The sequence below is a fragment of the Schistosoma haematobium genome, chromosome ZW (genome assembly GCF_000699445.3).
Source record: "Schistosoma haematobium chromosome ZW, whole genome shotgun sequence".
In the NCBI taxonomy this organism is placed as follows: Eukaryota; Metazoa; Platyhelminthes; class Trematoda; order Strigeidida; family Schistosomatidae; genus Schistosoma; species Schistosoma haematobium.
In genome coordinates this window covers 76,593,382-76,618,417 of record NC_067195.1, presented here as the reverse complement: position 1 = coordinate 76,618,417, position 25,036 = coordinate 76,593,382, and the positions used below count along the sequence as shown (strand labels likewise).

Here is a 25,036-nt window from a genome sequence, read left to right as displayed (position 1 = left end):
ATATATATATATATATATATATATATATATATATATATATATTATATATATATCAGTCAGCCAGTCAGTAACAACGTAGAACTTCATACGTACGTACATCAGTTCGAGTTGCCACACCATTTTAACACAGAGATGCAGTTGTCGATTCAAATTCCGTAGCGGTAGAGGTAGTAATAGTATAAGCAGTAATCGGCAAGATTAGGGTTTGGAGATGTTATATAAAGAGTATAATGCAGTGAAATAAATTCGGGAAGATAAGAAAGAGACAAGGAGGAATCAGGAGATTAAAATTTGGGAGAACACAAAGAGTGGATGCACCTGCGCCATTGCAAACCATTTTGAGCCATGTCATTCAGGGTCTCTAACCATCGGTTGCTATTATCTCGCGGTCCCCAACCAGGTAGTCTACACCTACCAATATGACTCAGTTCACATGTCAGTGACTTCATGGACTTATGCCATGTTTTGCTCTGGTAGCCCCTAGCTTTCTTCCAATCTACTCCTATACCATTGAACATAGCACGTCGAGGCAGTCGGTCGTTGGGCATGCGTAACACGTGTCCCAGACATCTCAACTGATGAAGTTTCACTACTTCATCAATTGATTTACCATCCTTACCTAGTACATGTTTTCTAACAACTTCACTACTTACTCGATGGTCCCAGGATTATATATATCTTTAAATTATAGTAAATTAGTCAGAAATCAGTCACTCAGTTTCATACTATTAATATTGTAGTTTTGTACTTAATGCATATAAGTTTGAATCATACAAATTAGTACCGGGGTACTTACTGTTCCTAAGATTCTGATTGATATGGTTTACAGTATGATGTAGTTTATCAATTGTTTCGGTGTATACAATGAAGAGGTTTAGCGAACATGTAGTAAGTTAGGATGATAATAAAAGAGTATATCATCATATATTCACTGATTAAAATCATTTACAAATTAAATCACTATGTTTAAATTGATGAATGGATCAATGTTAGGCCACCATTAAAAACCTGGAAGCACTGGACGGCCGTCTTAGTACAGGACTCCTCAGCAGTGCGCGTCCATGATCCCGCACGCAGGGCTCGAATCTAGGACCTTCGGTCTCGTGCGCGAATGCTTAACCTCTAGACGAAACGGCCGTCCAGTGCTTTCAGGTTTTCAATGGTGATCTAACATTGATCCATTCATGATATCAATCTAAACTCAACAATCTCCACAACCCTATACACCGATAAATTAATATGCGTTATCACTATTTCAGTATAATCGCTTATCAATACATAGTATTACTCTTCACTAGTGCCTAAATCATTTCTCTTCAAAGTAGTCAATAATGAATGGAGAAGCAAGTAGATATTCGTTTGAAGCAAACGGCAGCGGAAATATATCTTATTATTGTGACAAAGATTGTTAGAACAATAGTTTTAATGATAACTGATAAATTCATTCTATTCAGATGTATAGAAATGTTTTATACTTTTGTGTAGGAAATACATACCTTTTTGCAATAAATAAAAGATATTTAATCAAAATTTTACTATATTACTGATACTAATAATGACAGTTATATAAAATTGTTGACATTTGCTTTGATCGGATATATTCATTATAAGGTTAAATCATGAAATAGGACATTTGTAGTAATAAAGAATTTCTGTTCAGTGTTTAATTGACTATTGTCTATACATGCATAGCCTTGACACTAAAATAAAGATAAATATGTCATATAAGAATTCCAAAAGTAAAAAAAAAATGTTTTATTGTTTACTTTACTTTTACTTACGCCTATTACTCCTAATGGAGCATAGGCCGCCGACCAGCATTGTTTACTTTGATGAATATTAATTCTTTAGCTAGAACCAAGTTAGTTTTGTATTTATTTATTAAGCTTTGGTTTTAATGTAGGGTTGTGGAGAATTCGAAGTAAAAACACTGACATTGAAAGGTGTTAATAATATGGTTAGCGGAAGGCTTTTATACCATATTCTATTTTACACGGACTCAAATGATGATCAAAGTGACTGAATCGATAATTTATTCATGCTATTAATACTTTAAACTATGATTGACTGATTAGTTATCAGTCAGTCAGCTACAACATAGGACCAGGCACATATATGCATCAGTCCAAGTTGCCATACCTCATTAGCACAGGAAGATGAACACCGGATTCATAAAAGTAGGTAATTCAATAGTGGTAATATATAAAATAAAGATTGCATATAAGGATATAGTACAGGAAGAAAGAATTAGTTCATAGAAAGAAAGATATGAAGCGATTTTAATCTCTTAGTTTAAGAGAAGACAGAGAGTGTATACACCGACGCCATTGTGACCGATTCTGAGCCATGTCACCAAGAGTCTCCAACCATTGGTTACGATAGTCACGCGGACCCCAACCAAGTAGTCTGCATCTACCAACATGGCTAAGGCTATAAATTAGCGACTTTAAGCACTGAGGCCACATTTTGGTTTGATCACCCCTAGCTTCCTTCTAATCATCTCCAACACTAGTCAGGATTGTGTGTCGTGGTAATCGGTGTTCAGGCATGGGTAACACGTGGCCCAACCATCTGAGTCGATGTAGATTCACAACCTCATCAACTGATTTACCATCATTCTCTAATAACCTGCGTCTAACCTTACTATTACTTACCCGATGATCCCAGCAGATGCGAGCAATATTTCTGAGGCATCTGTGGTCAAATACTAGTAGCTTACGAGTATCTTCAACTGTTAATAGCCACGTTTCACAGCTGTTTTGCTTTACGGCTGAATAGTTATTAGAATATAGAAACATTAGCTAACCAATTAAATGTATATTGAGGAATGAAACGAACATATTCAAGTATAACTTCTCAGGCCAGAGATAATTCATTAAAGATCTAATTGAGAATAACAAATCAATTTTTGACCGTTTTGTCATTATGTTTTAGGATAGGATTTTATCGAATTTCAAGGAATCAGTGTTATTGTTTATGGAAATGCATTTTCGATGCTTATTTAACATAAGATGTTGTCCATTGTAAAGGTAGAATTTATAACATATTCATTAATGAGTTTTTGTCTGAGTTCATAAATAGTTATACCCTTTAAGTCTACGGAATCTTTCCAGTTGACGAGTCCCGAATAGGAGGGAATGGGAGTCATGTAGTCACTACTGTGGCTAACAGTAGTTGCCCTGGCACGGTCGAGAGTGGGGAGAGTTCGCTCTCCCTCTCGAAATGCTCTCATATGGCCACGCGTACACAATTACTGCCAAGTAAGTCCTACTCACTGTCTTCTCGTGGCGGGGGTGTTGTTTACAAAATCGAGAGGACAAAAAGTGAATGTCCGGCTCTTTAACCGGGTTGGTGGATTCACCTAGGGGAGTTGGAAAACCATGATTCCGAACCATTGGTGCACATGGGCCCCAGTACCCTGAGGGAGAAAATGGCATATGAACCAGTCGTTGGTCACCGGCTACCATCGGACTGCATCCTTACGATGCTGCACTGCTTTGTGGATCAGACTTTTAGGTCGAAGGCTCCGGATGTGGCCCTCTAAGAAAACCATCTGCTTCAGTTTGGGCACCTAAGCAGTATCACAACCTTCACACAAATCAAATGAGATTTGTGTGGCGCATATGTATTTGGTGCCCCCTTGTAACAGTATTTATGTTTTCAAAGAAATAAATAAATAAAACTGTGACTTTAATTAAAAACTTGTAACAGCACAGGATGTGTATATGCTGAAAGAGACTGATTAATTGCGTGTCATGACATTGATAGTGGAGGGATATAAGCTTACGTGAAATTCATACTCAAAGCATAAGGAAGTGGCTACGTGGACTCAGACGATGGTACGATGAGCGTTTGAAGCGAAAGATACTGCATTCGAGCTACCGTATAGATATACGCTGGGATTCAGGCAAGTCCACCCGACTTCTCTCAAATTATACGAAATGCGCGTCCCCTATTCCACTGCTAGCCAGTATTCCAACTTTAATTGAAGTGCTTCTACGTTGGTTTATCACTTATCTTTGCTTTAAACACGAATTCACCCGTTTTTCTGCATTATATGGGGGGAATCTTGTTTTATTTGGAGTATTTCTTGGTACTATTTTGTGATTAGTTACATTGTATTATAAGTGGATGATTGAATGTAAATGTTAAAACAGTATTTTTTACGGATTCGCCTCAACTGGGTTACTGCTGAGAAACAAAAATACTGGACAGCCATTAGATTACTCATCCATGCGGACTTACAACCCCTTTAAAGCTGGTAATATGCTCACCAAGGACTTACTTCGAGATGAGTTCCAGAAATACTGTCAAGAAGTCATGTATGGTAGAGTTAAGCTCTGTCGGATGTAAGTCAGTTATCATCAATGGAAGTGGACTATCGTCAATTTGGGAAATATACTACCGACAAATTTATCTAGTTACCAATGAATTCCTCTATCAAAAACATTTTAAGTTTGATGGCTGAAACGTATGGTGCCGAGAATTCAAGTAGTATTTTACTAGGGTTTTTACTCTGTTGCGTTTGTTTATTTGTAGAGTTATTTAAAATAGGCGCCACAAATAAATATTACAAATCACTGTCCTATACAGAAGAAAGTAATGTATACTAATAATAATAGTCTTACTTTATATCCAATAGTTCCACGTTTATAAATTTTGTGCACTGAAATAATACGATTTTGTGGATCGTATACACTACCTTTCCTGGCATAATAAATGTTAATTGTTTGACCTATAATGATATTTTGACATGACCTGAAAAAAATAACCATACAAAGACTTGTTTTAAAGAAAAGAATGGTATAAATCAAATATCTAGTACCATTTGATAACTAGTGTACACCAGATTACAGGATTGCTCGTGCTGATTAACTCATCATTGATTTAGCACAGAGACCAGGTCATATAAGTTATTGTTTTGATTGGCGATACTGTTACGTGATCATTGACAGTGGCATACGTCATAACAATGTCACAGTTATAATTTGAATTTTTTTCTGGATCTGATAGTGTTAAGATAGAAAATTAGAAAGCATCTACCAAGGTGGTCGTTATCAGGGCCATTCGGATGTAAATTCAAATCTTTCCAATTTTTTTTTGTTGTTCAAATGGATTATATCTCTTTGATGGAATGGAGTCTCATGTGAGAAGAAGATAACCGTTTTCTTAGTTAACATTAATTCATCCTTTCTAAGTATTTCATTTCAGGACGAAAACAATCCTTAATTGATACTAAGCCAGATTGTAGCAGCGAACTTTTGATTATTATTTCTTGTGAATCTTGTCATAATAAGAATTACACTTGTGAGTTTCTCACACTTTGGATAACCTTCCTTATTATCACTTGATATTTAGTCTGATTATAGTTTGGAAACAAAATCACTGTTAACAGGTATTAATACTAAGGTTGGACTTGATAGTTTCAAATAGAATTAGCATTGGGTAGAAAGTTAATAATAAATATATTTTTGTGATATCTCAGTGAGGAAAAATTGTATTTCTGACGCTTTGCAATGTAATGTAAGTCACTTCTCCAAAGTAAAGTGGCTTACATTACGTTGCAAAACGTCAGAAATGTAGTTTCCTACCCATTAGTATACTACAAAAACATATTTATTGTTATAGTGATTGTTAGTTATGCTACAGTGTTATGGTTGATAAATCACTCCTACTCGGAATTTTTTCTGTTGATTTTGTTCAGAAGAACATTGAATGCTCGAAGACTGAAACACTCAGCTTAAAAGACGAAACACCACCAATACAGTGAACAATGTCATGCTCATCTAGACATTTAGTGCTGATCGAATCTTATTGATCAAATTGCAATGTGGCTACCGACCTAAATGACTGGACATCGCATGCACTATATTCAGTTGTTATTAAGTGGTGGCTCCCCGAATGAGTCTATAGTAACATTTCAGATCATGAAGCACATTGAGGCAGGTTTGAATCCCACAAAGAGCATCAGTTCTGTCAAAACTACGGTTACTCTTGACTGACGAGTCCCATTCAGCACGAAACCTAGATCCAGCTCGCCCCGACTAGTTCACCCAATCTAACATGCTACACTTTTCTTATTTCCTTGAATGGAGAAAAAGCAATAAAATTCATAAAATGAAAATTAAAGAAACTGAAACAATAGCAATAGCAACAAAGCCTGAAAATAACTATCGAAATCCAAGAATACGATGTATGAGATAATATTAGAACCTAGTATAAGAATTTAAGAAATGAATGCACTGGTGCTAATGCGATCGATTGTAAGCCATATCATATAAAATCTTCAAATACATTTATCATGTAAATGGCCTTAATTTTAATGAGTTGATTTGGATTCATTGAAACGAATCAACTTAAAAGCCAATGACACGACATGTTAATGTTATATTATGGCTTGGTAGTTCGTAGCTTTTTTTCAGTCTAGTACCATGACATCACATAAGAGTAAACGGAGGTTGTATATCCATATCACGTCTTATTGTCAGTTTTATTCTTTTATTTTATTTGAACACAAATATTGGTACAAGGGGGCACCAGATGGTGTGTAAAATGAAAAAAAAAACAATAACAACCACAGCTTAATGCATGGTAGTGTAATAGTAATAATAATGGGGAAACGGAAAGGCGAAACCAGAAGAATTCCTTCAGTTAAGGAAGTTACAACCACTTTTTTAATGAAGAAAGTAAAAGAAGGTTACAGCATGATCGCCACTGGCTTCTATTCTGAGCCATATCTGATAACGTCTCTAGCCACTGTGTTGCACCATCTCTCGGACCCCAACCAGGGAGCCGTGAAGGACCAAGACGAGCCAGCCCTTTGCAGCTTTCTTCCATACCACGACACCATGTCATACATTGACCACCTCTCCGCTTTTTCCAACCAGTCCCAGAGTCGGCAAACAATGCACGACGTGGAATTCTCTGGGACGACATTCGTAGAACATGTCCAAGCCACCGAAGTCGGTGTTTCAAGATGGTGACACCAATTGAATTATCATCTCTGTGCCCGAACACACGATGCCGAACCTCTGCATTACTGACATGGTGTTGCCACTGAATGTCAGCAATCCTTCGGAGACAGCGATGATCGAACACAGAGAGTCGTCTAACGTCCTCAACTCGGAGAGTCCAGGTTTCACAAGCATAGAGCAAAAGTGCTCTCACCAACGCGTTGTACATCCGACGTTTTACGGCAAAACTAACATCACGAAGGCGCCAAAGATGGCCCAGATTGGCATAAGCCACTCTGGCTTTCACTACACGTGCATTGATCTCATCACTCAAGCCACCACCAGCACTTATGCAGCTATCTAGATACACGAATTTCTCGACTACTTCTATCTGCTCATCACACAAGGTGTGTGCAGGATTAGGATCTTACGAGTCTTGTAAAATTACTTTGCACTTCGAAGGTGCAAAGCACATGCCGTACCTACGGAAAGTAGTAATAGTAATTGTTGTTAAGACAAATAAATTAATTCTATGAAGGAAAAAAGAAAGTGTGACTTAGTTTTCAGAAAATAAAAGTTTATTCATTTACCAAGATTTTGTTCCATTCGAAAAAACAATGTTATTTTTTTCATTGAATACATCCGCTTTAATCCAATCTGTTATCTGTTTATTGTCTGCATTGCCCCAAATACCGACATGAGTAATAGGTGATTTTTTACAATTTAATGACATACTAATGACTTGTTCCAGTTCATTACAATTTGTATAATTATTTTCCCGCAATGGCTTTAGTCTACAAAAGGAACACCAATGTTAAACAGAGGTGCTTTTTCTTTACAAATTATTTGGTTGTTAAATATCAATAAAATAATTGATTAAACCCTATTGTCACAAGTTATGCAACGAACTGATTGTTAAATAGCTGGACATGATCTTTAGTGAAGTCATTGATTATTTGACTGGGTCGTGTTGGAGTGTCCAAACTACCATAGTTGGTGTCCACATGATCATCGGAACCAATGGCTAGAGATTTCGGGTGACATAGTTCAGGATCGGCCCATACGCATTCACTCCTAGTCTTTTCCTTGATTTCGATCATCAAATTATCTTATTTGTAATCTGGAAATTTATTCTATCTTGGATGTTATAGCCTATGTCAAACCTTTCCCACTACCACTGGTAATATCACGACTTCTACTACTATGGGATCTATCTATAATTTCATATTGCTGCACTGATATGGTATGGCAACTTGAACAGGTATATGTGTGCCAGACTCTGCGTTTGATTGACTGATAGTAAACTCGATCGCATTTTAACGATGTGTTAACTGGGCTGAAAGGTTAGATTGTAAATCCATGGTTGTTTCCAATTTTCTACCCATCAGAACTTGACAAATATATTTTTCTTGTTAATAATCTACTCAATTTATTATAATGAAGTTAAGTCTTGGTCATGGCGCAATCCTACTATTTCTGTTTTCAAAGAAAGCTTAGAATTCCTCAGCAAATATTTAGTCAACAGGGAATTTTATTGGCTCTTATCAATATTTCTGTCAGTACTTCTGGCTATTGAAAGTCACTTTTACAAAGTGCTGGATCTGGTGTTTCGCGTCAGCTGACACTCATCAATAGGACATATTTGAATTGGTTAGTGAATTAATACTTCTTATGGTGTATATTCTGGTAGCTGGTTTAAATTCAGTGACTCGAACTAGATTTTCAAATTCTACCACCGTAGTAATACAAATGAGTGATTATTAAAGGATTAGACAATTTACTTGTTTCAATCTACATTGAAGATAAATCTTAGACAACCACCTAGAACCGGGAAGGATTAGACAGCTTTTTCATTTTTATATGAGACTCTTTAACAATGCGCATCCATGACACCATATGACATCGGACCATCGATACGGCACTGATTGGTTAATCTTTCTAACTTTGATCAATTCTCCATGTTACTCAACTTTCTTTCAATGTCGAATAGTTATTTTTCACTCTAGTTTCATTAAAATGTTCAATTCATCTGAGTGATTTACATAAAGACAGGAAAGTGTTCTGATGGGGTTCGTAATCCTATTTAGATTAACAGTTTAAAGAGTTCATTATTTACTCGTTTATTGACAGTAGTTACAACTTTTGTATTAGAAATTGTTGCATCCCTATGAGAATAATGAATGGTAACTGTTGGGATCTATTTCTGGACTAATTACTTACTTACTTACACCTGTTACTCCTCGTGAAGGAGCATAGGTCGCTCACCAGCATTCTCCATCCAACCCTGTCCTGGGCAATCCTTTCCAGCTCCTTCCAGTTGTAATTCATCCTTTTCATATCTGCTTCTATTATCCGACGTAATGTGTTCTTTGGCCTTCCTCTTTTCCGCTTCCCTTCAGGATTCCAAGTTAGAGCTTGCCTCGTGATGCAGTTTGACGATTTGCGTAATGTATGTCTTATCCATTTCCATCGTCTTTTCCTAATTTCCTCTTCAGCTGGAAGTTGGTTTGTTCTCTCCCACAGAAGGCTATTGCTGATGGTATCCGGCCAATGGATGTTGAGTATCTTGCGTAGACAGCTATTTATAAATACTTGTACTTTCTTGATTGTGGTTGTTGTAGTTCTCCAAGTTTCAGCTCCATACAGTAGAATTGCCTTGACGTTCGTATTGAAGATTCTCACTTTGATATTGGTTGAAAGTTGTTTTGAGTTCCATATGTTCTTCAATTGTAGGAATGCGGCCCTTGCTTTGCCAATCCTCGCCTTTACGTCTGCATCTGAACCTCCATGTCTATCGACGATGCTTCCCAGATATGTGAAGGATTCTACATCTTCCAGAGTTTCGCCATCAAGGGTGATTGGATTGCTGTTCTCCGCTTTGAATTTGAGGACCTTGGTTTTCCCTTTGTGTATGCTGAGGCCTACTGATGCAGAGACTGCTGCTACATTGGCTGTCTTTATCTGAATCTGTTCACGTGTACGTGATAGGAGGGCTAGGTCATCTGCGAAGTCCAGATCGTCTAATTGGTTCTGAGCTGTCCATTGTATGCCGTGTTTTCCTTCAGATGTCGAGGTCTTCATAATCCAGTCGACCACCAGAAGAAAGAGGAAGGGAGAGAGTAAACAGCCTTGTCTGACTCCGGTCTTTACTTGGAATGCATCTGTCAGCTGTCCTCCATGCACTACTTTGCACTGTAGTCCGTCGTATGAGTTCCGGATAATATTGACAATCTTCTCAGGAACTCCGTAGTGTCGAAGAAGTTTCCATAATGTCCTCCTATCTACACTGTCGAATGCCTTTTCATAATCAATGAAGTTGATGTATAGTGACGAGTTCCACTCAACTGATTGTTCGACGATGATCCGTAGTGTTGCAATTTGGTCTGTGCACGACCGATCCTTTCGGAATCCAGCTTGTTGATCTCGAAGTTGGGCATCTACTGCATCCTTCATCCGGTTCAGCAACACCCTGTTGAAGACTTTCCCTGGTATTGACAGTAGTGTAATGCCTCTGTAGTTTTCACATTTGCTCAGATCTCCTTTCTTTGGAATCTTGATGAGGTGTCCTTCTTTCCAGTCCATTGGCACTTGTTCCTCCTCCCAAATCTTTTTGAATAGAGGGTAAAGCATGCTTGTGGTTACTTCGACGTCTGATTTCAGTGCTTCAGCTGGTATGTTGTCGGGTCCTGCTGCTTTCCCGTTCTTGATTTGTCTGACGGCCATTCTAATTTCTTCCGTCGTTGGTGGGTTGACATCTATAGGAAGATCTGTGTGTGCTGCTTCGATGTTCGGTGGATTCATTGGAGCCGGCCTATTCAGGAGTTCCTCGAAGTATTCTACCCATCTGTTTCGCTGTTGTTGAATTTCAGTGATTGGCTTGCCTTCTTTGTCTTTGACCGGCCTCTCTGGTTTACTGTATTTCCCTGATAGTTTCTTCGTTGTATCGTAGAGCTGTTTCATATTTCCTTCTCTAGCAGCTTTTTCTGCCGTCGTTGCTAATTCTTCCACGTATTTCTTCCTGTCGGCTCTAATGCTCCTCTTCACTTGCTTGTTTGCTTCTATGTATTCAGCTTGTGCTTGGACTTTCTCTGCTCGTGTTCGGCTGTTGTTAATTGCTGTCTTCTTGTTCTTCCTTTCTTTGATCTTGTCCAGTGTTTCTATAGAGATCCATTCCTTATGATGGTGTTTCTTTAGGCCCAGAACCTCTTGACACGTTGAAGTCAATGTTTCTTTGATGCCTTTCCAGTTGTCCTCCATGGTAGTTTCTTCTTCCTTCAGTAGATCTTGAAAGGCTTGGAATCTGTTGTTGAGAGCTATCTTGAATTCATTGAGTTTGTCAGTATCTCGAAGGAAGGCTGTATTGAACCTTTGTATTGCTGTTTGTCCACTTGTCCAGTTCTTTTTTAGCTTCAGTTTTAAATTGGCTACAACTAGGTGGTGATCTGAAGCTACGTCAGCTCCTCTCCTGGTTCTCACATCTTCCATTGTCCTTCGGAATTTTTTTGATGCAAATATGGTCTATTTGGTTCTCTGTAGTGTGGTCCGGTGAGATCCATGTAGCCTTGTGTATACGTTTGTGTGGAAATATTGTGCCTCCTATGACTAATTTGTTGAATGCACACAAATTTGCAAATCTTTCTCCATTTTCGTTCCTCTCTCCCAGTCCATGTCGTCCCATAATATCTTCATATCCAGTGTTGTCTATTCCGACCTTGGCATTTAGATCTCCCATCAGAATGGTGAGGTCCTTTCTTGAGCATTTCTCTATGATTGACTGCAGCCGCTCGTAGAATTGATCTTTAATGTCGTCGTTGCTATCATTGGTGGGTGCATAACATTGGATAATATTCATTAAGATCCCCTCCTTCTTTGTTTTGAATGATGCTTTGATGATTCTGGATCCGTGGGATTCCCATCCTACAAGTGCATTTCGTGCTACTTTGGACAGCATTAGAGCAACTCCCTGTGTGTGTGGAGCATTTTCCTCTTCGTGACCGGAGTATAGCAGCATCTCTCCCGTAGCTAGCCTTTTCTGTCCAGCTTGGGTCCAGTGGGTTTCGCTGATTCCCAGTACTGCCAAGTTGTATCTCCTCATTTCCGTTGCTATTTGGCTGGTCTTCATTTCTGGACTAATACTATGCGTATATTTTTATCGTACAATTGTTAAGTAACTAAACTATTCATATTCGTGTTCCTCTTATCATAAGCTTTATTTTGGTCTATGAACTATTATTATACGATTTACCGTTCTTGGGTTATGCCCAATCTATCAATTACTATCTCCCACATTCGCATTGGCGTCATCTTGTACAAATGTTGTTTCCTATTTTATGGTTTGATGTGGTCTATCTGGTTAGTATATAAACCCAGTATATTTGAAATAAACGATTTATATCGTAGAGGCTGAGATTGATATTCTGAACTTAGCAGGCTTGGTTAGGTAGGAAGAAGGAGCGGTAAAGACTCTAGACTGATCGTACGTGTTTTATGCGTCATTGGTCTGGTCGATAATTCGCTGTTCTCTTATTGGCAGTATCATTACGTTATATATTCATAGAACACAGGGCACAAGTTATAACAGAAAAAATGATATTGTTTTGATGGATAACAAGTTACAGGAAATTAAAAGATTGAATTCAAGCTTTATGTGGTTACTCTCTATGATAGTTGATAAGCTGATTGTTTTCAATGAACAAACTATTATGCCAGTTATGAACTTTAGAAAAATGATAAACCTTTAGTTGAAATTATGATAAGAAATGTCAAATATAAATAAAGAAGAGAAAAAAACATCACCTTAGCACACAGGAACTAAAAGTGTTTTGTCCAAATAATATTGTTTTACTTTGACTAGCAAAATTTGTACAATCACCAATATTCGGTATAGGCCACCAGCCAAAATTAATTCGACCATATTCATTTGGATATAATGTTGGATTTAATGGGTATGATATCATTACTATATATGGAGTAGTAGTATTATTATTATTTTCTATATAACCAGCTCGAATAGGATAATTTTTTAGGTAACCTAGATTTCCGCTTAGATAGTCAGTAGCTATTAATGTACTTGTATTGGATAAACTGTTTTCCTGAATACGAAAACAAGGTAAATAGGAAGATAATCTATCATTTTGTATATTACCAATTAAAAATACAAGACTTAATACTGTCAATATCTCAACAAGAATATTCTAGTCTTAACTATTAATCGAAGTCTACTGGTCACAGTGTGGAAGTGTAAATAATTAATAGACAGGTACTAATATTAGTGTAAGACATTTGTAAAGGTTGTTAAACTTTATAATTTACATGATAAACTGATATTAGTTTAACAACTATTGAAAATCAGACAGCACCGAATAGCTGTTTCGTCATAATATGGGACTATTCACTAATGCATATCCACAGCGCCACTGAAGATAGAAACAAGAATCTTGGAGTTCGCGATGAACACAACCTATAGATAACGTATAATTGTTTAACAGCCAAAATTAACCACTTATTCAAAGAAAGAACTTATTTCGGCGCGGCTCTGATTTATGGACGAGCCAATCAGGGGCGTTTTAGAGATTTCAAGGTTACAGCGCCAACTTCAGTGCTTAATGCTAAAGTACGATCGGTTCACGGGGAGTTTCGTACAAAACGTGATAATTGAGCGGCTATAACAAATAAAACGGCGAGACTATAATTTGTGGACGAATCAATCAGGTACAAGATAATACATCTCGGATTTTAATGCGAAAGCCTTTCATGCATTTGGCTAAATAAATTTCTGGCTAATGTCAGTTCGTGATGAAAACCCCATATATAATTCCTAACTAAGGCAAATTACGACAATTATCACGAACTGGATAATAAAAGCACCAGTAACACTGGCTGCAGCCAGGTACTACAATATATACGGATGTTTGGAGAGTGTACAGACTCCTACATAGGTTTGGTTATGTGCATCGTGTCGTTATCCACAAGTAGCATTTTGTGCACTCAACAATCTGAGCGCACATAAACAATATTGAAGCTATGTGGTCGAGGCTGAAAGAGTTTTTGAGACTTTATCATGGCTCCAGAGGCCGACTATTCTGTAGCCGTATGGATGATTTCCTTTACTGCATGCATTACGATTTTAGAACCCCTGAACCTCTTTCTAATCTTGACAGGATTTTCAGCCACGTGCAAGAAGTGTATCCACTTTATTTCCTTGGTTTTGTATAACATATTTTTACTCTGTACTGACTGTTTGCTGATTGGCTAATATTTCTCAAGGTCACTGAAGATTCGTTCAAAGGTCGTCCATAAATTAGAGTTTCGCCCTTATTTCCCTTCCGTTAGGAACCATACTGAAACCTGCTTTTACATTCTATGAAAACAAGATTCGACTACAACCAGTGTATTTCACCTTTCTCTTTCTTCCTCTACAATAACAGAAACTCAACGATTGGGTCGGTAAACTGTAAATCTGACATCATTAGGTTTAACAATAACACTGTTTTTACTTAAATCATTTTAACTTGGGATTAATTCTAGAGAAGATTTGTAGCTTAGAAAGATGATGGTGTTGCCTTGATTTCTGAGCTGAGTGGTTTAGTTGTGAAGCCTTCGTTCACCAATAATTTTTTTTATGTGAACAAAATAAACTGTTAATCATGTATGAAGAAATTCAAATAGGCCACTTCTGTGCGAAGTTTATGCTGATGATGTTTAGAAATAAATTGAAAGCTTCTTGATAAAACCGTCCAGCTCAGTGAACGAAACTTCACCAAGATGGTTTTCTCAGCAAGTCAATGTTAACTGGAAATTTATTGAAAAAAAAAACAAGGAGCTTTAGCCTGGAGACATCTAAATAAATGAAGCCATGACATCGATAGAATAAATCAGCTTTTCGGTGATTTTTAGTTTTAAATGTTTCTCTAGTTAATGTCAAGTTGCTAGAGAGGTCACCTCCAAATTACGCTAAACTGGAAACTTATCGTTGGTAGTCATCAAATCACCTATTTTTATCCCAAAAAGCAGATTTTACATCTTCATAATTAATTTTACATAGTTTTATCTAACGAATCTTATCCGATTTTTAACATCAAAATATGAGTGAAATTCAAGCTTGTTTGCCAAAGTATTAAGCTTTGAAACATATAAGTACGTTCCTGTTCAACCGTGTTCTGATTTGGTGACTTTTCAAGTGAAGTATCCAGGAGTACTAAGCAATAGGAGTAGTTAGGTCATAATAAGATAAATTATAGCAGACGGAAATCCTGATTAATAGATGGTAGCATAATGATAATCAAATAACACCTGTTCACCATACTAATCTATTAGTGCAAAAAATGGACTGTTATTAAAAGACTGAACACCAAAATCAGCAGTTTTCTTAAAGTTCAAAATGACATACTTATGCACATATTAATTGGTACATAGCAGTAAACATGATGAGATGTCTTTTAAAGAATAATTGATTGAATGATACAGTTTTAATGATTCACTTGACGGTGAGACTACAATTTATGGATGACCTTTGAGCGACGCTAGACTGACCTTGAGAGTGTCCACCTGATAACTAGGACCAAATGAGGGTTATAAATTAGTGTGAGGAATTCGAATTATGATTTACAGTTGATGGTCAAGGTTAGGAACTAGATTTAGGGTTCTCATTACGAACTGACATCAGCTATAACGTTAAGACTCTACCTAACCAAATGTTTGAGTGAATTTCGCGCCGAATTCCGATACATGTTGTCTTATACCTGACTGGTTCGTCTATAAATTATAGTCTCGCCAGACTTGATTATAAAACATAATTCATACCTACTGTCAGTCAGACAGTATTCTTAATTGTAATTATTAATTAACGTTTAAGCAGAATATTCATTAGAACTTACTTCAATAAATTGTACTGTGTGAAACTGATTAAATTTTGTAGTTGTGACATTTGTAATGGTAAATTCAACTGAGATGTCTGTTATACCATTTTCATTATAAATAATACTAAACTTCACCTTGATTTAGAAAACAAAATAGCATAGAAATAAAAATCGCATTATAAATTTACTCCACTATACATAATTTATACAAATATACCAGTAATATCACGCTATTATAGAACAAGATTGTTGTACATTTGAAAAGTATCACACTAGAATGTGACAGCTGTCCAATGTTTCCTGGTTTTCACTGGTTCTCTAACTAAAATCAATCGGTGGAGTAAATTATGAAAGTTTAAAAATATCCCCACACTACATAATATATAATCTAGGATGATCATTTCACTTGTTGTCATAACACAACCATTCAGCAATGGTGGACGTCTTGTTTGTCTAGTTCATATTGCTAATCAAATCTATCGAACAAGATATAATTTGGTCAATACACCAAGTGAGTAGATGTGATAATGCATTGTGTTGTTTATTTTGAGCGGACGAAGGTAAGAAGCTGTATGAGCCATCACTGTTCAGTAAGAGATATCTCAAACGTTAGAGATGTTCGTTCCCCAATGAGATCTGGCTAGTATCCATGACGAAACTCACTAGATAAAAATTCGGCGTTACTAAAATCTAGATGATACGATAATGACTGCTATCTAGAGATAACTTAGTTCGCCCTATAGGAGACTATTGCGGCCAAATTATACCAATTTTGATGTCACTGACTGTAACTCTGGATGATACAGATTTAAGCACTATATAATACATCTATTGTTATAACTTGTGGTTTTGTGTCCTTAGTTTTTTCGTTTTCACCCCGTCGCCAATTGTCATAACTTGTGGCCTGAGCACCCTGCTAATGTATGACGTGATAATACCGCCAGTTAGAGAGCAGCGAATTATCGACCAGACCAATGACGCATAAAACCCGTGCGAGCAGTCTAGAGTACTTATCGGTCCTGCCTAGCCCAGCCAGTTAAGTCCAGAACACCGTCTCTGTGATATCAATCATTTATTTCAAACATACTGGGTTTATATGCAAACCAAACAGACCACATCGTACCATAAAATGGGGAACAACATTTGTAGAAGATTTAGCCAAATGTGGCTGTGAATAAGGGAGATAGTAATTGATAGACTGGACATAACTCAAGAACGGTAAATCGTATAATAATAGTGCATAGGCCAAAATAAGGCTTATGATAAGAGGAACACGAATATGAATAGTTTAGTTACTTAATAATTATACAATAAAAATATACGCATAGTATTAGTCCAGAAATAGATTACGACAGTTACCATTCATTATGCTTATCGGGACATAACATCTATCTCCTAAAGATTAAATAGATTCCCAGGTATTGAGCGTCAATTCACACAAATTGACGCAAATACAGGACTTCCCGCCGATTTTATTCAGTTAAGTAACAAATTGTCGGACAGAAATGCTCATGATATAGCATACGACTGAAGAGGAAAGGTGAATGATACATCATCTTTTACTTTAACATATATCAATCATTCAATATCCAAGATTTCTACAGAATATAGAAATTTTTATAGGAAGGAGTTTTAGTTTTTTGTAGTCAGAGAACAATTGGCAAGTCAGTTTCGACCTTAAAATATATGTCATTTGTGAAAAACAATGATAAGAAGCAAATACACATCATGACTGGTAACTTACTCCCATGATTGCATACATACACGCTTGGCTGGTTGAATCAAGTGAGGATGGAGATGTTGGACAGGGTATTACGTCATTGTTTAAGTTCTTACAAATAGATGAACAAATTGAAATCGTATTATTACTGGCCATAACTGCTTCCAAAGGAATGCTCTTGTTTTTAAAAAGCTTTGATATCGGCAGTCGTAAAAACTTTAATCCATCTGTGTACATTAAGACACTTGGCAGTTGTGTGCAACTTGAACCATTATCGTTAAAACTCAACGTGCGAGTGCACTTGGTTGTTATGTTGTTTAGGAATTCTAAAATAAATTTTTAAGTCATAATTCAAAATATTTCTCACAATTCAGACATTTTTGGTCAGTTAATTGGTTATAAACAGGTATGCATAAACTTGAATTTACACAACTTACATCCAAAAAAAGAGAAGATGCAAAGTTGTAATACAGAAATAGTGGTGGTACTAATGATGGCCTAAGCATTTAAGAAACGGCTTGGAAAAGTCGAATAAAGTTTAGGGACGGAAAGTTTGCCAATTCAAAATGAACTCAAGATTCCGAAGATTACGAAGGTTAAATACGCTAAAAGCTATGAAACTGGTTTTTAATCACATAATTTAAGTTCTTGTTATGTACTATGGCTCGGTGAATATCAAATGGCAAAATTGCCAATCAGAATACCGATTTTTAAGACCTTGTCCCTGTGCTAAACCAATGATGCATTAACCAGCACGAGCAACCTATGGTCAACGCTGAGTGCTTATTGGTCCTCTGTATATCAACTTTTCAACTAGCACAGCCTATTCAGTCCACAACACATTATCAGCCCCTGCTGTGTGAATCGTATATTGCAGACATACGTAGCCTATTTGCGAGCAGACCAGACCACATCACACCATACGGTGAAAAATAATAATTATGCAGAATAAAAAAGAAGTGGCTGTGAGTATTGAAGACTGTAAATAATAGATCGGGAATGAAGTGAGAATGGTTTATCGTGTGACAGTAACCAATGGGCCAAATGAAAGCTTATGATAAAAAAGATTAAGAATATATATATATATATATATATATATATATATATATATAATCTGGTTGCTCAGTATTTATTCAATAATTATATATGTAATAATAGTTCATAAATAATTTCTAGCAGCTATCATTCATTTATTTTTTGTTCGGACATAAAGGATCTTTCATCATTTAATTCAACTGTATGGTGAAAACCATCTTTTCAGTGATTGATTCCAACAAACTCTTGTAGCGCTCAAAAAGTATCTGTGATCAAATGCTTAGAAATACTTGATGTTTGGACCAATAACACAATATAGGTCAAGAATGGTGTAACTGGGTAAACTTTACCATGAATTCTTAATGTTTGTGTCTGAGTAATTTATACTAATACTATATTCCCTTTAAATATTTACTTGATTAGTAATTCTTCAGAGGTAACCGTCAGTCCCTACTTTTACGGAACGAATACAGTTAGTGAGGATTAATCCTTCAGTCTGAGGCGCATGTAGATGAATTTATATTTTTCCTTGAATTTTCTTACAGAATAAGTGGCGATCCTACATTTTCATGAAAATAACTGGCGAAACCTGTTGTGACAACACATTATATGTCTTATCTAGAAATGATAACATTAATGGTGAAATTTAATACTAGTAAAAAACTAAGTACTATCCCCTTATTATCACTTCAGTCATTCTACTAACTTATCTCTAAATAAAACCCTCATTCAAAAACATAATAGCCGCATTCGGACCAACAAACAACATAGTTTCCACAGAAATACTGGACAGAGGTTTTTACAAAAGTATCTAGGCTTGAGATATACCAAGGTTAAAATTCTATGAGTTCATCTTTCCACGTGGTAAATTTTCAGTCGCTGGTACTATGAGGATTGGAATCATCGATAATTTACAATTTGCATACACGCGTGACGAAGTCAAGCTAGAAAAATTTTGTCCCATTAGGCGGTCTTACGGGCTTAATTATAAGTGTCAGAGGGATTATAAATGACAAGAACAACTCTCCGAAGATAAGTAGTGATATTTCAAGGATCTCATCGAATTTGAGTCATGCAGAGCAAAGAAAAACACGTATTCTTAATAAGAATTTCGAACCACCGATCGAAGTAACCTACAGAAAGCTACTGCCTCATCATTAGTGGAGGACGACTTTGGTAAGGCTCAAGTATTCTCAAACTGCTTTAGCAATGTATGTACCATAGAAATACCCCATCAGTCCATACAAATCCCCCCATACACACACTGGACAGCGTGACCATTAAAGAACTCGATATCTTTGGTCTAATAAGTAAGCTTGACATAGGTAAATTCACGGGGCCCGATGAATTACACCCTAGGCTACCAAAGGAATCAGCTAACTTTGTCGCGAACCCCTTAAGTATATGCTTTAATCTATCAGTAACCCAGGGTCGTTTACCAAAAGACTGGAAAAACGCCATAGTAAGTCCTGTCTTCAAAACAGGTACGAAACTCAAACCTGAGAATTACCGACCCGTTAGCCTATCTAGTGTGGTTGTTAAAATCTTAGAAAAGATTATTCGGAAGGAGCTGCTTAAGTAAGTTGGTGAAAACCGGATCCTTTCGGAGAAGCGACACAGTTTCAGAATAGGTTATTCTTTTCTCACTAACTTATTGGTAGCTCGTGAAAGCTGCTACACTCTTAAGGACCAAAAGTTATCTGTAGACGTAGCATACTTTGACTTCAGCAAAGCTTTTGACGAAGTTCCGCACAACCGGCTGTTATATAAGTTAAGACATATCGGGATTGGAGGTAATTTATTGATGTGGATAAAAGACTTCTTAGTTGGGCGTCAACAAAGAGTAAGGGTGAACTCAAAGTTATCTAGCTGGGGAACTGTGCTTAGTGGGGTGCCTCAGGGTACAGTGTTGTAGCCAGCATTACTCTTCTTGTATGTAAATGACCTTCCTCGTCTCCTATCATCATCGGTCTTGCTATATGCTGACGATGTAAAGATATGGAGAGCGACACGAATTAAGGCTGATAGCTTAGAACTCCAAAATGACCTGGAGAAATTATCTGAATGGTCTCAAACCTGGCAGTTGCCAATAAATACTTCCAAGTGTATTGTAATGCATATTGGTTATCAAGATACAGACACATACACGATTAATAACACTGAGCTAACTGCTGTCCAGACACACAGTGACTCAGAAGTCATCGTTAGCCAAGACTTAAAGACTAATGCACATTGCCGTGCAATAGCCTCCAAAGGTTTTAGAACCTTATGGTCAACACGTAGGGCTTTTATTCATGTCGACGCTAAACCGCTTTTGACTCTATATACAGTGTTCGTACTTCCTAAACTTGAGTACTGCATACAGGCGGCTAGCCCCTGCCTAAAAAAGACAGTGAGCTTTTGGAGAAGGTTCAAAGAACAGTAGCTAAGCTGATTCCCGGAATAGCGAAGCTCCCGTATGATGCTCGAATGACCAAGCTAAACTTATTCCCGTTGTCACATCGAAGAACTAGAGGCGACTTGATTACAGTTTCCAAATTGCTTAGTGATGAATTCGCACCTCATATGCTCTCGTTTTTCTCGTCTTGCAAGAGAAAAAATTTACGAGGACACTCCAAATCAGTTCACAAACCCAGGACAAATTACTTGTCTGTTGACTATCGACTTTCCCATCGAATCATCAACGAGTGGAATTCATTACCTTAGCACGTGGTTGAGGCTCCGTCCGTTGACTCTTTCAAAAGAAAGTTGGATCAACTGAGAGACCACCATTGCCAGGACTAACACAGACCATCAAGCCTCCTGTCCTTTCCAAATTGAAACTAAGGTGAGGAACAAACTAACCTAAGAGCCAACACCGGGTAACTCGAGTAATTGGAATTTTCAAGTCAGAAAAGCAGGGATAGAGCTTAGGTTTCTCCAGTGGTTCAAAACCAAAAAATATGAGTCAAAAAGAGTTCAACAAATACACGAAATATACGAAAATGTCCCTAGTACATGGAAGATAAAAAGGGCTTACTTGGTGAAAACTCTACGTGACATCCCGAACCACTCGGTAATGTGAAACGTTCAAGTATCTTGTTTCTATAGATTAAGCATAAATCGTCTTCTGCCTATAAGAAAACAGCAGCTAAATATCTTATGGACTTAATACATTACACAACCGTTTATCGAATTTAAAGTAGTCACTGAAATAGAATTCATCCCAAACTGACCAGCACCGCGACTTAACTGCAGGTAGTTCCCTCTCAAATCTTTTATTTATAATTTACTGTAATTCTTACAGTTTATATCGGAAAAACAAATAGTTTCACTGTCCTGACTCCTAGTAAATTCTGCATTTGATAAAAAATGAAGTGCCTTTGGAATGCACCATTTCGAACCATAAGATTCTCTACAAAATTAAGTTAAGATGTTAGTTACCTCTGTAAAGAGATGTAGGAGGAAAACGAGTTATTTTTATCACTAAAGCAGTCTGCGTCACATTGACAGAACTTGTCACAAACCAATGGCCTGATATCACACAAGCATGCTCTATCTTTATACATAACGAAACTTTATGAATGGTGAGTACCGTTCACAGTTGACTGAATAAAATTTATTATGAAGCAAATAAGTAATAAGACTGGTGTCTGGGTCATCATTGTTGAATGCTAGACTAGCAACGACCTTGAAGTTGGAATGGTTAAAAAGGTCCTGAAAGAGATAAAAGGAGCTTTTGTATTTCTGTATTGAGAACAGAAAGCCTGCGTTTTTTGCCATTCTTTGTTGTAGTGAGCTTCCGAGAGTGTCTAATATTTCCTTGAATGAGTCAAGTGAAGAGGCGAACATCACTGCTTCGGGTAACAGACTCCAAGAATTGATGACTCAGTGTGAAAACCTTAACGCCACGGGCATTTTTGTCCGTTCTTAGATTTTTTGATTTCCAGCTATGTCCTCTGAGATGTCCAGATCTAGGGGGAATAAAAAGGGAGTATATATTGGATTCATAATCATTTATTGATATTCCATACAACAAAATCAGATCACCTCAAGTTGCGGTAGGACAGAGTAAAAAGGTTTAGCTTTTCCCCTTATGGTAAACCTTGGAGTTCTAAAGTTGCACGGGTAGCTGCCTTCTGTACGTTTTTCAAGGTATCCGAGTCATCAAGAAGGGGCTTGCAAATTGAACGCAGTTTTCTAGCTTAGTTTTCACTAAGGTTGTGTATGCTATGGTGAATACGGTATTAATTAAGTGAGTAAATGTCCGTATTAAAGCCTATATGGCTCTTAACCCCTTGGCTGCAATCTCCCGACAGTTGGCCGTGGTCTTGAGATCATGACCCACTGTCACCCAAAGATCCAAATGAGACCGGACTACGAGTAAAGGCACTTCACATATGCTACACCTATTTATCTCTGTATCACTTTGCAGAAATGATTCCATCATAAAATTTGAGAGACCATATTTATACGCCAATGATCTGAAAACAGTATACATGTTTAAGCCTATGGCTCTAGTTGAAAGTGTGTCCCAGATTCAAAGTGGCCCTAAGAACCTTATCACCTGTGGCGAAAATTTTAACTGCCATCTAACCACGACAAGTGTGGGATCGTGCATCTTAGAAAACATCCCAATGAACTACTACTTCACTAAAATGAATGTAAAGTTCAGTCACTCAAATCACTTCACGATATGGGTAATAATTCTCACCCAGCACTAAGGACTTTTATTACAGACCATCTAATATCCAGACTAGTCATGAATATAACGGACTCTCAGATGATGAAACACATGGTTTCCCTGCTTCCATTATTCATTCACTATCAGTCATGCCCTTAAGCTCCTACCAATTGGGATGATCTTATCCTCAACGCAACCATGTAAACTTAATGTATCGCACAGGGTCATCTGTGCTTTCAAGTAACCACAGATTTTGTCATTTCATAATGTATTTTTAATTGAATAACTAGATTGCGTAGTTAATTTTGCTCTGTTTTTACTTTTTATTTGCCACGTCCGACTGCGTTACACTGTACGACCATTGCACGCTGGGATGATATCTCAAGTCATAGTGAGTTTATTCACATAGTTGATTGTTTCCAAATAGACTGTCAGTGCATGATTTTGCTGAAGAAACGTTTGTTGTACTGTAAACTGTGTTTCTATGAACAACTGCCTGTTGTCTTCAGTATGAATTCATACTAAATACTGCCCCAGGCTCCCAACTTTGGGGAAAATTTAGTCCATTTTTGAGAAATTTTGGGGAAGCCGCTATAATAAATTTTGGGGAAATGAGAAAAAAAAACCCAAAATTTCCGCAGACCTGGGGAACTTTGGGGAAATCCCCTGCGAAGCCAGGTGAAAGGGAAACGGACACGATAGTTATATCATTTTGGGGAAGCTTCCACAAATCTTTAGGTTTTCCTGGAAAACTTTTAACGCAAAAGCTTCACGAAAGCCTATCGACATCACGGAAGACCTAGGGAGAATGCTTACGTACATTTCTTACTGGGATGTTTTATTACTTTTCGTCAATCGCGCATTGCTAATGAAACCTAGTGTTAACCGATTTATCGGGATTATCAAAAGACTGATTTATGAAATATATAAATGTTTATTACAGTTAATAAATTACAAATGATTCATTTATACAAAGTTTTTCATTGCGTTGTAACAGCAACACCTTACTTAGACGTAGAACTGTCATTGATAATGTTCTAAAAAATAAATAAATAAATCATTTTTAGTGTATAATAACGTGTCAAGATATGTGAAAGGTTGATGATGTACCAACAGTATAACAATGTTCTTAATAATGCGAAAAAAGAACTTACAGTTACGTCCGATAAAGCCTGCGAAGCCAGCTGCAAGGGAAACATAAAAGAGACAAGTTATATCACTTTGAATATTGATCACAAAGTAATAAGCTGTTACAGTAATTAAAGTACAGTGATTATAGTGATAAATACAATGATAATTAACATCCTGCGAATTTTGGGGAAATCCCCAAATTGAACTTCAGTTATTGGCAATACAAATGACTACTGAATTTTATTAAGTAGTATTAAACAATATACAAAAGAGTAGGAACAATGTGGGACAAAGTTAACATATGTATTATAACAAACATATTACGTAGTTTTAGCTCACCCTTTCTTTGGATCGCCATCCACGTTTATGCACTTTATCTCTTGCGTCATGCAAGAAGGCCTGGCTTGCTGTGGCCATGGCGTGCGTGATCTCCTTTTCCGAACAGGCTGCACTCCGGAAACGTGAACACAAAGCACTTACAAATATGTTGATACAGTAATGTGGACTTACTTTGAACCGTGGAGTAAAATTTGTGTTTACTAATCCCGAATTTCCTCCTGGTTCCGTGCAAAGTGTAAGTGTTCGCGAGCTCCGGCGACAGGACGTATTGAAGACAAGCTTTAGCTGATTTCCGAGTATTGTCACACATTAGGTTGCATAATCTTGCCACCTAAAA

At 37.1% G+C, this 25,036-nt stretch overlaps 1 protein-coding gene across 1 annotated transcript; it reads right to left on the bottom strand.

The window, feature by feature from the left end:
- Positions 1–63: 63 nt before the first annotated feature.
- Positions 64–22,241, bottom strand: TCTN1_5 (Tectonic-1). The gene is made up of 11 exons (XM_051212339.1): positions 22,141–22,241; positions 21,990–22,104; positions 21,851–21,960; positions 21,726–21,820; positions 21,586–21,679; positions 17,556–17,857; positions 15,830–15,946; positions 12,750–13,045; positions 7,544–7,747; positions 4,629–4,758; positions 64–1,700 (listed from the first exon to the last, which is right to left on the bottom strand). The coding sequence occupies exons 1-11, from the start codon at positions 22,208–22,210 to the stop codon at positions 1,605–1,607; spliced, it is 1,629 nt and encodes a 542-aa protein (XP_051072515.1). The 5' UTR covers positions 22,211–22,241; the 3' UTR covers positions 64–1,604.
- Positions 22,242–25,036: the final 2,795 nt, after the last annotated feature.